At 36.2% G+C, this 16,224-nt stretch overlaps 1 protein-coding gene across 3 annotated transcripts in view; it reads right to left on the reverse strand.

Moving 5' to 3' along the window:
* The window catches only part of SRBD1 (S1 RNA binding domain 1), a 178,981-nt gene that overhangs the window by 152,448 nt on the left and 10,309 nt on the right, over window positions 1-16,224 (reverse strand). For all 3 annotated transcript variants that reach the window (XM_010967730.2, XM_045504891.1, XM_045504892.2), the window contains exons 5-9: window positions 10,618-10,784; window positions 7,765-7,882; window positions 6,603-6,741; window positions 2,402-2,498; window positions 974-1,109 (exon numbers count right to left, since the gene is read on the reverse strand). In XM_010967730.2, coding sequence (XP_010966032.1) covers window positions 974-1,109; window positions 2,402-2,498; window positions 6,603-6,741; window positions 7,765-7,882; window positions 10,618-10,784 — 657 coding nt within the window. The remainder of the gene's footprint in view (window positions 1-973; window positions 1,110-2,401; window positions 2,499-6,602; window positions 6,742-7,764; window positions 7,883-10,617; window positions 10,785-16,224) is intronic.

Here is a 16,224-nt window from a genome sequence, read left to right on the forward strand (position 1 = left end):
CTCAGGACCAGACAAATACACACTCTGCAAAGACCTGAGAAGACGTTAAGCTTTCACCTCTAACTGACTTTTGAGCTCCACCCAAAGAGGAAGTGAAGGCTAAGGCAGAGTTGTAAACAGCCTCCCTAACTGCTGAAGGAGTGCCGCAACAGAGTAAATATACAAGACTAGGAGAGTTTGGGGGTTTTTTGGCTCAAGGAATTAAGGAAATCTCTGTCAAGTAACTAGTTCTCCACTAAGCTAATGAAACAAAGACTTCAGTGGCCACACACAAGAAAGAATACAGACTACAGAAATAGTTTAGATGCTACCCAAGCAAAATACAAAAACCCACAACAGCAGCAATAACAAATGCTGGGGAGGGGATAGAATCTGATTTTCAGTACTGCCAACTTACAAATATGCTGCAAGTTAAAGGAAATCATAGACAGAGACCTAAAGGAAACCAGGAGAATGTTGTCTCAACAAATACAGAATATCAGTAAAGAGTTGAGAATTATAAAAAAGAACCAAAGATAAATTCTTGAGAATCCTAACTATAATTAGGATAATTAGTAAACTGAAAAATGAAATTAAAAGACTGAGGTATCATGACTATGATTTATACAACTAAGTGAGACCTCTCATACTTTATTCTAAATCAGATATCCCTAATTTATATTTCATATGGAAAAAGATCCAATTTGAGTTCAAATCCAAGCATACTGGGAAGAAAAGTCTAATAAGAAAGTCAAGATACCTGAGGTATTATATTGTTAGTTCTGCTAATAATTCTCAGTGTCATTTACTAACTTCTGTGGGTCTTGAGTTCCCCATTTATAAAATGGGGAGGACATAACAATATAATAAAGATTTATATAAAGAAAAAATAGTTGATTGAAGATTCTTTAATTTCTTAGTAAGCAAAGGAATAAGCAAATACAAAGTATTACTATTACTACCATCAACAAGCACAAGCAGCTTCCTTATTTACCTGATGATGCTGGATGTTTCTTATGTTGCATGAAAAATTCTGGTAGAGCTGAAACTTATCAACATCTTTTTCATTTACTTTTTTTGAGGACACCTTTGCCAGAGATGACTGGATACAAATATATCTATTTTGGCACCTATTCAGATACACAAATATTAAACAAGTAGTTGTGAAAACATGCGTTAGTAAAGAAATCTTTCATGAAAACAAGATTAGCCAAAAAAAAAAAGTGAGATTCACCAAATTAGATTTTTTTTAAATGATATCCGACTATAAAAACATTATTAACCCATCAAAAGAGGACTCCTAGCCTTTTCATGTTAGCTTAGGTGCTCCAGATCTATTTATATTTCATCCCAGTCCTCCCATAAAATGCCTAAATGAGTTCAGATACCATCCGTAGTTAAGCAAGAGATCAATAACTCTAGCCTAGATATCTTCCTTTTCTAACCACTGAGTTAGGGAGTCAGAACCAATTAAAAGCTAAAAGAAAGGGAAACAAGATGATGTGTCAGGATGGCTTCCAATGACAATTTATGAAATTGAACCAAATTTCAGCAGTAAAATTAATTATAAAAACATATTTAAAAACCTGGGCAATTCTCCTGCTTCAGCTCATTCCTGCTAATGCCATTGAGAAAATAGAAAAATTCTCTCCTTTATATTTAACAAAAACCCTGAGAAGCAACAGTAGTCAACTGGTTCATCTCCACCTTTCCTCGCTTCTGCACAGCTCATACAGCTAGAGATGTGGAGAGAGGGGAAGAGCAGATCTTTGGCAAAACCCTGTCTTCTATTACACAAAGAAAAGGAAAGACAGAGTACCTAAAAACAGGGTTTTTAATAAAATAGTATCTTTTTTTTAAGGAGGCATAAGCCCAAGTAGGGTCTAGGTCAAAGGGTTTTACTCTTATAAATTGGGACTGTGATACCGTGGGTAAGCTGCCCTCTCCATCAGCTAAAATTCATTTTGAGGTCAGCATTTTTATCTGTACTTGATATTAAACATTCTCAAGTTAACCTAACCACTGGTAAACACCAGAAATGAGATATTATAAAATTAAGTACATACATCACAGCATGTTTAAAAAGCAAAACCATCCACTCTAAATGGTTAGGAATCTCTCTCTAGCATGTATTGCATAATGCAGTGGTTTTTAAACTCTGTTTCTCAGGCCTCCACTGAGGTGCTTCAGGGTAAGGAGGGTGAACAGGCAGAGTTCCAGGCTCCCTGCCCAGAATTCAATTAAAGCAAGTTTAATCTGTTTTACATATTCTGGTTCTGTTGTTTAAACAAAGAGTTCTGCTATTTAAAAAAAAAAAAAGTTTGAAAATAAAGTTTTTAATGAACACTGGAGTTAGCATTAACCATGCAACCCTTAACAGCATGAATCCAGAAAGCAGAAAACTCTCTTAAGAGTTACTCACAATTTCCGAATGAAGTCAAGTGTGTCTTTGTCTTTAGCAACCATGTCTGCTAAAATATGCTGCACTCCTGTTTCAATATCCTGGAGTGTTGAAAGCCCTTTAGGAGAAGGGTAAGAGGAAAAACAAAAGCAAGATCTACAGATCGGTTTTTAAGTCTATAATCACATATAAGTGTATTCCAGTCAAAATAAAACCTTAAATTGACAACCTTAAGACAGAAAAGTATCATAGCAGTGCCTAGTTTTCCACTGCAACAAAAACAAGTCTCCAAAACCAATAATACAGGACCTTAACATACCATGTAACCCAGTGGTGAAAAATGCAGCTCTGAAGCCAGCTGCCAGATGGTCTAATCCTGGTTCTACCACCTACCAAATGTGTGCCCCTGGGCAAGTCACTTGACCTCTCTGTGCCTCAGTTTCTTATAAAAAGGGAATAATAATAGTACCTAGTTCATGAAGTGTTTAGAAAGATTAAGCATGGCCATAGGAAATATATATTAATAGAATCATATCCCAAGGTATACCATTTCATTCCAGTTACAAAAATTCTCCTTTGCAAGTAATTTTACTAATATACCTATTTTGGCTTATGAGGCACTTATTCTCATTTTCAACGACCCATCTGAATCTCTCACATCTACAATATAAGCAGAAAACAAGAGCCATTATGTGGTTGTTCATCTTCACAGCTGAACTGTCTACTGATGGTAGGTTAAGTTCTCTCCAAGCGCTTTCAGTTTGTTAATTTACAGCAGTGTGTCTTGTACCTTAGAGCCCCTGTAATATCAAATTATACACTGAGAGAGATCATTTGCAATGTATTCTTTCATTTCCTTTGTCTCTATGATTCTGTTTCCATTAAAGCTTCTTTTTTTCCTTGCATTAAAGCTTGAATTACACAAGCACTGAGTATAGTAAGAATGTCTTTCTGAGAGTATGGTTTTAACAAGTAACAGGTACAAAAGACAAATGGAACAGAGGGACAGATTATGGAGTAATTAGCAAAGAGAAAATGTCTTCTTGGGTTGTGTTGTGATAACTAAACTGTGATGTACCTGCATTTATTTCAAAGAATATTTAAAGAAAGGAATTTGGCCACTGAAATTAATAGGAATTCTGTTTACATTTTAAGAGAGATTCCCTATGAGGGAATTTTCAGGAACAAATTACCTTTGAGAGGTGGAAGACTATGTGTGTAAAGGAGTTAGGACAGCCATGGCACATAGCAAGCAGTCAACAAACGTCTGTTCTTGTGTTAGCTTTCTTGCTAGATCAGTCTTTATCCTAGAAAACCGCTCACTATGCACTAATTCCTGGAGTCCGAAAGGACCTCCCAGAATCATTACCCAAAGTTTAACGAGAATACCAAGGCAAGAAGTCAGTAGTTAAGATGGAACCTACAATGAGATCAATTAATGAGAGAGAATAGAAAGCGGAAATTAAAGATTTTGCTGTTATAACAGAGGGCCTTTGGAAAGGCCACATCATTAAAGGGGATACAATTGTAAACCTTATGTAATCAATGAACCGTATGTAATTCAAGTTATGCCAGAGTTGTAGAACAATGTTCTGTAAAGTATCATGTAAGTACCCAAACATAAAAACACACAGGTACTTGCTAAAAATATAAATTCTAGACTGTGGTATTTTATTGTTTTACAAAGCATCCTAGATGATTCTGGTACTTTTTAAAGTTTAAAAAACCACTACTAGGGAGGTGCCTTGAGCTACCTTGAGCAATGGTTCTCAACAGGAGGTAGAAATGATCAGTCATTTGGAAAGCTCGTCCAAATTACAAATCCCCTCTCTCAGGCCAACTAGAGAGAGAGAGAGGATTGGGAAAGAGTCTTACGTGTTTTGAAAATGCACTTTTTCCCATCAGAGAAGTAATCACTGGGGTTTAGTATGGCTAAGGATAACAAGAGTTCAAAAAGTTTAGCACTTCAGTAAAGTCAAGAGAAAATAATGTCCAGAGAGCCAGAAAGTCATATCCCTTGCCCTGAAGTGAAAGCTTTACAGCTACACACCCTTCAAACTTCCACAACCTAACAAAAATGGAAGGGTCAACATTTCTCTTTACTTTTTCTGTACTAAGGCCATGCCCTTTTCATACAGCAGAGCAAACAACTACTCCTCCTTGTACACAACGTAGGGACATTCTGGATCTTCTAGGATGTAGTCTATTTGTGGCACAGTATATCTTTTTGATTCAGACCAAGTTCTTGTTGGTCTGTGGTAAGTAAAGTTTCTTCTAATGAGGGAAAAAAACACTAAAATATCTGGTTCCTTAAATATTTCTTTGATGAGTGATGGGAACGATGAAAATATTTCTTTAGAAAAACAGTAATAGGACAGAGGGGGATCATGAGTATGTATGCAGTATAAAGAACGAGGGAACAGAGAGAAAGGAAAAACATTCCAAGTGAAAAGCAGTATCTAGTTCGTTTGGAATTGATTATAATTTTCCTACATTTATGATCAGAGTGAAAGGAAGAGGAAGAAAAGCAAACAGAAAGTCCTGACATGTGTGCTAATACTACTCTAACTGTGCTGGGCCCTAACCTACCCCATTATCAGAAGTACACCTAGTGCCCAGCATCAGGTTGTCCAAGAGCATCACCATATTACGACCATTGAAAGAGATAAGGTTATGAAACCTACTTAGTAGGAACTAAGTATGTGAGCGAACCAAGGAAAACTTTGTACCAGAGGAGGTGAAGAGTAGAAGGAAAGGACACAGACCAGAAGAGAAAAATAAAAGCAGATCATAAATCATTATGCACCTAACATTCTGAAATCTCTAACATTTAATTCTAATAAAACATACAATCACTGGGCACAGAGAGTTCCCACCGTGGCTAACCTTAGTGCTTGGCTATGTAGTCTCAGCTAATATTAAAATATTAAAGTTGCAATCATTTGAAAATACAACTAAAAATACACATTAAAAAATTAAACAAACTTGAATTTTACTCATTTCAACCCATTCTAAATTCAAATAATACTAATTTGCTTTTTCTTTTTACTACTGCCCTTTTCAAAATGGATATTAAGATGTATTTATGTACAAGTAGATATTCATATTTTTAAGACATACATACTCAATTTTTTTAATTGCAAATTCACATTGCTGGATTATTTAAAACAAATACAGGTTTTGGTATGCTGGTTCTCTATAGTACATCCTGTGGATTTTGTTATGAGAGACTGCCCCCTGCAGACATTTACGTTTCCCAGTCTAAAGAACAGAGGGCAAAAGGAACTTGAGTGACGGGAGGAATCACCAGAGCATCCCTCTTCCCATTCAGTCCTATTGGAGCACTCCTTGAAAAAAGCCACTCTTACTCAAAAAGCTCTCACTCGAGGCTCAGTTTGACAATAAAACTAATAAACCTTGACATGTATTAGTTGTCACTTTCCTTGGATTTTTCTTAGAACTCTCTCTCCCTTACCCTCTTCCTCTCTCATTCATTCTTTCCTGTGCACACACACAAAGTGTAGGAAGGTACTTCCTAAGACAAACACTTTGGTCCTGGAGAGTAGAAGTGTGGGAGTAGGATTTCACTTTACAATTCATGTCTGTCCAAATTGTTGTTATTCTTTTTAGAGTAGATATGACTTTGATCATTAAATAAATTTTTAGAAATAGAGTAAAAGTTTTAAAAGACAGTATGAAAGGATCTTTACAACCTTAGATGTAAAGAGATTTCTTTAAAAAGAAAAAAACCAATTATCTTAGTAGACAAGATGAACAAAATTGAAAAGATTAATAAATTAACCATAGTAAAACTAAGACCCTCCCCGCCCCATTTAGCAAAAGACAGCATAAAGAAAGTGAAAAGAGAAGTTACAAACAGGGAGAAAAGATTTGTAACACATATAGCTAAGAAATGATATCTAAAAAGTACTTATAAGTTAATAAGGAAAAAGAGAAACAACACAATAGAATAATGAGCAAAAGACTAGAATGGGCACTTCATCAAAAGAGGAAAGCTGAATGCCTAAGTAGGAGGTGTATTGAGATTCTTTTTTTAGAATTATTTGTTTTATTAGAATTAGCATATTATATTCTTTATATGCTATGATATTCTTGTGTATCATCATTACTTAAGGAAATAACTTTTCTTAACAGTGGTTTTCAAATTAAAAAAAGAAAGAAAGAAAGAAACAGGAGTGACCTCTCTAAGTAAAGCCAGTACCTTTCACATTGGGTCTAATATAAGAGAGCAGATTGAGCTCCCCTGGATTCTCAAGCAGTGTCCTGGCTGCTCCTTCTAATCCCAACTGCTTTGCTCTCTGGGCTTTGGTGCCTTTGCTCCCAGTTTTATATGGTGCTGACTAGGGGGGAAAAAAAGTTAGAAAAGATACCAAATCATTCAATTTTACAAAGCAAAAGTTAAAATTAGGACACAATTAGAAGACGTGAAAATTCTAAAAACATTCTCTTCTCAACCCTTGCCTCTTCCTTCAGAGATGAATTATTACTAACTAGAGAATACAAGCTGTATGAAGACGTTGTTCTTTATACTTTTCTATATGCTTACAGTTAGTTATTTGTTTGGATTCAGTCAGTCTAAAAACTGCCAGGACTGAAAGTCCTCAACTCAAGCAAGCTCCTCTAAAAGATGACAACACATAATACTGCTACTTCTTAGTCCACATTCACTCCTCAACCTGCCACCATCTGGCTTCCCTTTACACACATCTTGCTGAAACCGGTATCACAAAGATCCACAATGATCCCCTAATCACCAAATATGCATTTTTCAGTCCTTACCTTGCCAAAACTCCCTGCTGTATTTAATTTCTTAACTATTGATCATTACCTCTCTTCCTTAATCTTCTATGGGTCATTATTTCCTGATTCTCTTCATACTTCTCTATTCTTTCAATACTTCTGTTCTTTTCCATCCTATCTTCTTCTTAGGCTCTCCCTTCCTCTACTCATGCCTCAGAAGTTAGTGATTTTCAATGGTCTACGCTGACCTGAACTCTTCTTGACTGCAATCTTCCATTTTCATGGTTTCAAATACCAACCACATGCTGAAGACACTTACATCTATGTCTCCAGCTCAGCATTCTCCCTTAAGCTTCCCACTTTTGTAACCTACTCTCCTTTTCCCCTACTCGACTGGGAATTCCTTGAAGACAAGGACTATATATTATTCATCTTTGTAAATCCTAGTGCCTCACACAAAAAAGCATTTGATATTTATTGAATAAAGAACATTTTGTTGAATTAAATAATGATGGTGGCTGATGACTTCAGCTTTTTATTTCCAGCTCTTTAACTATAAAAAGATCCAAATCATAATATACTCAGGAAGGTATTTACATTAAAAGATAAAAAGGGTTCCTTACCACATGTTCTAGTTCTTCAAAAGTTTTACAGTTCAGCAAGGCTTTTAACAAGCACTCAGACATCTTCCCTTCCTTCTTAATTTTTTGGATTGTACTATGAGCCTTCTTTGCAACAGCCCTGAAAATAAAAATTTTTTGTAATATACAAGACCTATATGTTAAAACTTTCTTTGTGAAACTATCTCAAACTTACAGAAAAGTTGTCAGTAAGGTAAAAGAACTTTTTCCCCCTCTGAACCATTTGAGAGTAAGTTACCATCATCCTCAAATATTTTATTGTGTATTTTCTATAAACAAGAATCTTTTCCTATAACCATCAAAAGCAGGCAATTAATATTGATATAGTAACATTATATAATATTGATATATGACATTCTAACCCTCAGACCTCATTTAAGTTTCACCATTGTTCCTATAATGTCTTTGATGGTGAATTCAGCCAAGAATGGGTTTTATGTACTTGCTGTGTGTCTACAGTATCCTTCAAGATGAAACGGTATTTCAGTCTCTCCTTGATTTCCAAAACCTTGATAATGTAGAATGTATTATTACAACCTCTCATCCTATTTCACTACCTGTTACATTTATAATTTCTGCCTACAACGGTATTGCTAAAATGATGGGCAAAAGTTAGAGAGATGATAATATAAATTATTAAAAATAATTGGTGGAAAAGAAAACTAAATCTACTTATGAAACAAACAAACAAACAAAAAAAACCCAAGGCAGAAGATTGTAAATTAAAGAGACAGAATATGCAGTCCTTAACCACACCTGTGTCTTTTACATTCCTGGCAACCCAAGACTATTTTCAGAGGCTGAAGCCTACCAGGGTCACTTTGACAAAAGGCCAAGCCCTACTGGCCTGCATATAAGGGAGAGGAGAGGCATTTTTAGAGAAAATACAGAAAGTTTCCTACTATCCATAATCACAATCATTTTTTAATTCACTTTTTTAATAGTGACCCTCAGGAGGAAATATATTTTACCTTGCAACTCAGTATACATATACACATATATAATTTCATATTCAATAGTTAAATAAACATATGACAGTTTCATGAAACAATATTTACCTTTACCACAGAAACTGCACTCATACTTCCTATTCTCTATTTCATTTTTGTTAAAGTAGTAACAATCTACTAAATTAGTTTCACTACTCACTTATGAGTAGCAATTAACAGACTGAAAACCAATGCTCTAGTTATAGAAAAAGCTGAGCTTAAGAAGAAATACAGACCATACCTCATTACCAAAAAGAAATCTCTGTATGATATTAAAAGATCTTCTAAGTCCCAATCAATGCCACCATTTACTTGAAGAAATATTCCTTTACTAATATTTAATATATTCCTCTATTAATAGATAACTAGAGAATGAATTCTGTTGCAGCTGAAATTTTTTTTTAAGAGAAAAAGAAAATAGTAATAGTAATCTTAACATAAATGTCCCCACCCAACCCCAAATTGGTAAATACGTTTAATTTTTTTTAAGCAAACTATTCTTGCTTGTTTGTGATACTTTCCCCAATTTCAGATCCCAAAACCCTTAGATAGTCTTCAAAACTCTTAGACTGCCTTCAGCCAAACAGAGAGCTTACTTCAGAATTTGCAAACTGCTGGACTTCTCAACGTAGCCTGTAGATGGTTTTGTTTGGCCCAGAAATTTTTTTCACATAAAAATTCAGATTACCAGTTTTTCAAAAACAGGAAGATCCAGCAGTCTGGGTAGACAGCTCCTGCATGCTATAATATACTGGAGATGAGTAGTGGCTGCCCCTCTTAGACAGGACTTCTGATCTCCAGTTTGTATCTCTTTGCACCTGATTACACTAGCCTGGCCCTGGAAGATATGAATCTGAAACCACTTGATTAACTAGTCTAGTCATTTCTGGGTTGGCTAACTGATTTTGCCTCTCAATAAAATATAACTCTCCACATATCAGCAATTTAATCTTCCTGGCACTAACAAAACTTCAGCAAAAGGGGTAGGAATGAGATGAGATGCAAGTTCCTCCAAAATCACGGAGGCTTACTAGGCTTGTTCTAATACTAACCAGTAGTGCTTTTAGGATGGCTTCATGGTAAGATTATATCCAATTTAAATCATATCCTTTTTGGAGAACAGACATATCAACAACACAGGACCTGACATATTGGAGACATGCAATAAATGCATGAATGTGAAGAGTGTTTTAATAAACTCTACTGAGTAATACAGTTAGAGTCTTACAGTCTTTGTATACTTATGTCTGAGTTTTTACAGTAAGTTCAGAGGAATAATTTTCTTAAAGGGTGCTTTCCATTCTATAACCATACAAAACTTACAATCCACTAATACTAAATTACCATGTCCTTTAAAAGAACAGAAAAAGATAATATACATATTCCCTACCAAACTCAATACTGCCAAAGAACTCTCCATTTACAGATTTTATAATATTAAAAGGACAGTTTTATGTGAGCTAGTGAAGATTTAGGCTAAAATCTATTTTTCTGAGTTTCCTGCTGGTAGTTCTAATTTTTCCATTATGCAAAATCATTTCTGTGAGAGAAGATGACATTCAAACTCTCAGGCACACACTCTCAATAATGCAAACCACCTTTTGTGGCTACATGCCCAAGCTATGCATAAACACACCAGCAGAGGGACTCTGCACATCCCTAAATAAGTAAAATGGAGCTGGCTTCCTCTGTCAGAAGGGAACTATATCCAGATTACAATATATTAAGAAAAACTATTGGAACTATTGAAATATACTATCATTCACTTCCTCACTGTTTCACCTCATTGGCTCACACTTCCTCTCTCTCCACTTAAAAGAGGCTCTTCCTTTCCCAGGTTTCTTACCGTAGCTCCTCTAGGGTTTGTCGAACTTCTCTCAAGGAATCAGCATCAAGGTTATTGATAAGCTCTTTTCGATAACGTATAATGAAGGGAATTGTGTTATCATCATTAAAGAGACGAATAATGTTGGCACAAACCCAAAGTTCAATACTAGCTCTCTCAGATAAAACCTGCAAATTAAGGATATTTAATGATTAAAAATACTGAACATTAAACATCTATATTATCATGAACAGTTTAAAATACAGCATTAAATAATGTTCTCCAGTCACTTAGAAACTAACTGCTGTGGTTTAAAAAAAGAGAAAATTATATGAAATACATGTATAAATTGATAATCATGAAACAGTCATTTCACTAATTCAATTAAATCCAATTGAAACATCCAAACTCTACAGGGCTCAATGAAATATTCATTTTTCATCTCTCAACTGGCACCAAAGATCAAGGAGCTGGTAACCATTGTGTTGGCATAAGCAATGAGAAAAGACACTTTCAATTATTCCTAGTGAGAAAGTACAACAGTATAACCTCTGTAGGAAGAACAATTTGACAATATCTATCAAAATTTGTAATACATAAACTCTATGGCACAGCAATTACACTCCTGGGAATTTATTTTGATATATTCATACCTCTAAAAAGTGATATTATTTATAGTGATATTTTTTGAACAACTTTTTCCAGTGTAGCAGAAATTAGCAAAAACCTAAGTCTACAATGGGGAATTATGATATGCCCATGGAGTAGAACACCACACAACTTACTGATACGGAATAAATCACAAGAACTTGGAACATGGCTCATTTGGGGGAAAGGTAATTGGATGGCTTAGATTTAGGGTAGAAAGATTCTTCTGTGTCTCTGGAATTCTGTATCATTCCCATATACTACATATTCAAAACAATTATTTTTAAAAAACAAGTCTAAGTTTCAGCAAAATGTACATGCAAGCAGAAGAGCTTACGGAAGTCAGCCTGGAGAAGAGAAAGAATCAAATGCAATTTCAGTAACTGTCCTCAAAAACCTAAGCAGATTTTTTTTTTACGAAAAGCATGAAAGGCTTTTATTATTATTTTATTTTATTATTTTATTATTTTATTATTATTTTGATCTTGATGCCCAAGATCTGTCAGAAATAGAAGGAAAAAAACCCAAATTATTAAAGAATTATCATGATCAACTGCTTAACAAAATCAAGACAATACATAAAATAGACTGAATTTCAAAACTACAAATGAAATAAATGGCTGAATTCCAGAGACTATCAAGGATACTCCCACTCCTCTGTGCACCTTAAATCCTGAGGCCTACATCATATCACTCATTCTGATGGATTAGTACCAACTCTGCTGAGAATGCCAACGTCACATCTTCAGCCCCAGCTCTCTTCCACATGAGCTTGACTCATTTAGCCAGCTACCTGACATATTCTCTTGAAAACCTATTAGGCATCACAAACTTTGCATTCGCAGAAGGGATCTCCCTCTCAAACTTATTCCTCTTCTGGTTTTCCCCTTATTAAGTCCATTCGAACAACAATTCAGGACAGAAATCTAAGAGTCTTCAACTCTTTTGACTCCTTCAACTCTTAAATCCACTTCATCATCAAAATCAAGCAACTCTAATTGCAAAGTATCTCTTTAGTCTATGACTGCTCTTCATTTCTCCCGACACCTCAGTCTAGTTCAAGCCAGGGTTACTGCAATAGCCTTTAACCATTCTCCTTGCATCCACTCCAACCCCTTCTATGTCAATCTCCATGAAACAACAAGAATTATCTTTTCAAAATATATACTGAATCATGTCACCTGACCAGTCAAAACTTTTCAATGATCTACCACAGCATTTAGAATCCAAAGTCCTTGCCACGACCCAAAAAACATGGGCCTCCCTCTCCAACCTCATCTTATCCAGGCTTCCCCTTATTAGAAGCCAGCCCCAGTGGGCTGTTCTCAGAACAATGTTCAGTTCCTACAACAAGCCCAGTAGCTTTCCTCTTCAGAAGCCTTCATGAGGCTGCTCCCCCATTCAGAAATGCTCCTCTTGCTTGATATCATCCCTGACCCCTATAAAATCAAACCCATTAGTGTTTTTCTCTCAAATCTGCACCTCTTCCTGTTTCCTATTCCAGTCAACATCATCTCCTACCACAGAAACCTTCAGGGATATCGTGGTTATCTCCTCCAACAATACCTCCCCATTATGCAGCAGCGTTGTGGCTGGAGAACACTCGATCTCATCCCCACCTCCACAGCATTTTGTTCAGTAACCAGTTGTTTTAAAATTAACAACAGCCAGGGAGTGGCCAGAGAGATTAATCTAGTCTGCTTGTAGCTCAAAATTTGGGCTAGAACTCTGGACCCAGTAGTTTCTCACTCCGGAGAAAGACAGTTTGTACAAGTAGAATCTTGAAGCTGCGGACAGTAGTGCTAAGAGATTGTGGAGAGACTGTTGTAGTGCACTGACTAAACTTCCCTGTTACATCGGTCAATAAATCTCCTTTATTGCTTAAGCTAGTTTGAAATGGGTTTTCTCTTATTGCAACCAAAAGCATTTTAATCAATGTCTTCAGTATCACTGTGTGTTCCCTATCAGGCTCATATAATCTGTCATCAAGGAAGCAAACTGAACTTCTAAAATGTCTGTTCTTTCCCCTCAAGCTCCCTTTCTGCTATTATCTTCTTTTATCTGAACCACAAAGCAGTTTTTTTTCCACCCAACCTCTCTGCATTACTGATTATATTTCTAAAACACATATACATATATAAGTCCCTTATTTTTCCCTTTTTCTTCTTTTGAACATAAGCTCTAATGATTCTTACCTAATTACTAGTAAAAGTTCAACCATTGTAGCATAGTTTTATTTATTTATTAATATTTTTTAAGTGGAGGTACTGGGGATTGAACCCAAGACCTCATGCATGCTAAGCATATGCTCTACCACTGAGCTATACCCAGCTGCCTGCCACATAATTTTAAACTCCTTCCCAAGCTTGGTCCCAAATTTCACTGTCTTCAAGGAATAAACAATCTAAAAGAGAAGATAAAATGTTATGTAAATAAGTACAAGTAATACAGAACATGCCAGGGAATGAGTGGTATAATGTTTTCAGAAGAGAGAAAGCTCTCCCCGGTGCAATCAATAAAGGCTTGCTTGCGTTTCATCTGGCCCTTGAAAGATAAGCCAGACTCGGAAAGATGGACACAAGAGATGAAAATGACAAAAATTCTCATTATTTTAGAACTGGGTGATTGTTAGAACCCATGGGCCCCCACTATCCTAAATTAGCTGCTACTATTAGCTGAAGGGGGCCCAAGACAGCTAAGGCTCCAGACCTGCATCTAGATAGGATGAGGTCTTAACAAATCCAGAAGCATCAAATCCGTAAGGGACTGTGTGCTGCTGCTTATGCAAATTTATTCTTCAAATTAAGGATAACAAAACTACATATAAGCAGTCACAACTTTTGAGCCTCCAAATCATCCAATTTCTTCTGTCTTAATTTATTCAAACATTTATTTTAGCTCATATTATATGCCAATAACCATATCAAGTCAGTGATAAAATGTAAAAAACCAAGTCCCTCTTGGCAAGGAGCTTATAAACTAGAAAGAAGACAGACAGACAAGTAGACATAAAATATAGTGTGATCTATACTGTGACAGAGGCATATACAAACTACTTTGAGAGGACTTGGGAGGAAGAAACATCTACCCTTGCAGGAATAGAAAAGCAACAAGAGAATGAAGGTATCTCCAGGCAGCCAAATGGTGGCAGGAACTCTAGGAAGAGACTAGCACTGATGAGAAACCACTGCACATTTTTTTTCTATATCTATATGTTTAGCAATGCTAAAACGTACAATGGGTATTGCAGTGAGTGAGAAATGGAAAAGTGGATGGAGCTAGACGGTGAATTCTAAAGAGTTTGAACTTTATCCTATACTCAGTATCAAGCCACTCAAGCTGACCTGCTCATTACTTGATTTCAGCTGTTGAGTCAACCCCCTTGTAAACTCCTTTGACATTCTGCGAGCCAATGAGACCTGGAGGCTGGAGCAATGGTTCCTAACACGTGGTTCCCAAATCAGCAGCAGGAATATCATCAGAGAACTTGTTAGAAATGCAAATTCTTGAGCCCTACCTGAGATCAACTAAATCAGAAACTCTGGGGTGGGGCCCAGCTATCTGTGTTTTAGAAAAGTAAGGCAAACAACAAAGAAATAAAGAATTAAAAGTAGGTTTTCATTACTTGCAACCAAGAGACAACTGGCAAAGGCAGGGTCATTTTCATCTCTTTCTCTGTTATACAGATTAGGAGACAGGGGTGTGAAGCCAAGTTCATAGAATAAGCCCTGGACTTTACTTCAAATAACTTATTACCACAGTTCAAGAGACTTAGTGGTCTTTGAAACCTTCCTCCCTCCCTCTTGCTCACTATCAACACTAGAGGTGGATCCATGCCAATAGCAGAAATAAGCTTAAAAGTAAAGGAGAAGATACAAATAGCTCATACAACTCAATAATGAAAAAAAACAAACAACCCAATCAAAAACTGGGCAGAAGTCCTAAACAGACATTTCTCCAAAGAAGATATACAGGTGGCCAACAAGTACATGAAAAGATGCTCAACAGGGAACTATATTCAGTATCTTGTAATACCCTATAATAGAAACTAACCTGAAAAAATGTATGTATATATAACTGTACTTTGCTAAACACCCGAAACTAACACAATGTTGTAAATCAGCAAAACTTCAATAAAAAAAATTTTTAAAGTAAAGGAGAAGAGAAGGGAAGTGGGACATGTCACCCTAGGTCTGGACTGGGATCAAGGAGTGTGCACTTTAAGAAACACTTCAGGGTGAACCTGATGCAGGCTGTCCCTGAACCACCCTTTAAAAACATTTCCTTGTAGGCTTAAATGAAAAAAGAAAAAGAAAGCATAGAAAGGAGCCTTATTACATTCTAACTCTCCAAGAAACTTTGGACTGTTTAGTTCAGGAACAAAAATGAGAAGAAAGCTATGAAGCAACATTCTATTCCTTAGTGAACCACAGAGAAGAAAAATCACAAGCAAAAATTACTGGAGATGTTTGACTAACAGGAAATAGAAAACACAGCATGGGTTAAAAAAAAAAAAAAGTTTCTCTGAAGAAAAAGGTAACACAGACACACACTCACACAATCCCAGACTGAGAAGTGGTTTTAGGGTCCAGCAGAGGCACTGGGCTCTAGAGCAGTAATTCACAGCAGAGGAAGGAGTACACTTCAGAATCACCACAGGACAGATAATAAGGAGGGAGATTACTGTATCTACACTGAGGGGCACTCCCATGACTGCAAAATGTTCCCAGAGTGTGTTGGAACAGACAAAAAGCTGAGAACCACTAGTTAAGAGTCACTCTTCAGGTCTTCTTTACCATCCCCAAAGCCAGCCAAAAAACTGGGAGAAATTCAATTTCTCCTGCAGCGAGAGATATAATTATGATAGCTCAGATTGGAATTGGGATAGAATTTTAGGAAATTACTCGGCTTTGTTCATGGTATATTATAATATTACGCTAAGAGTTAAATAGAAGTACCAAGAGCCAATCACCTAATCAT

Source organism: Camelus bactrianus, chromosome 15 (assembly GCF_048773025.1).
Source record: "Camelus bactrianus isolate YW-2024 breed Bactrian camel chromosome 15, ASM4877302v1, whole genome shotgun sequence".
Lineage (NCBI taxonomy): Eukaryota > Metazoa > Chordata > Mammalia > Artiodactyla > Camelidae > Camelus > Camelus bactrianus.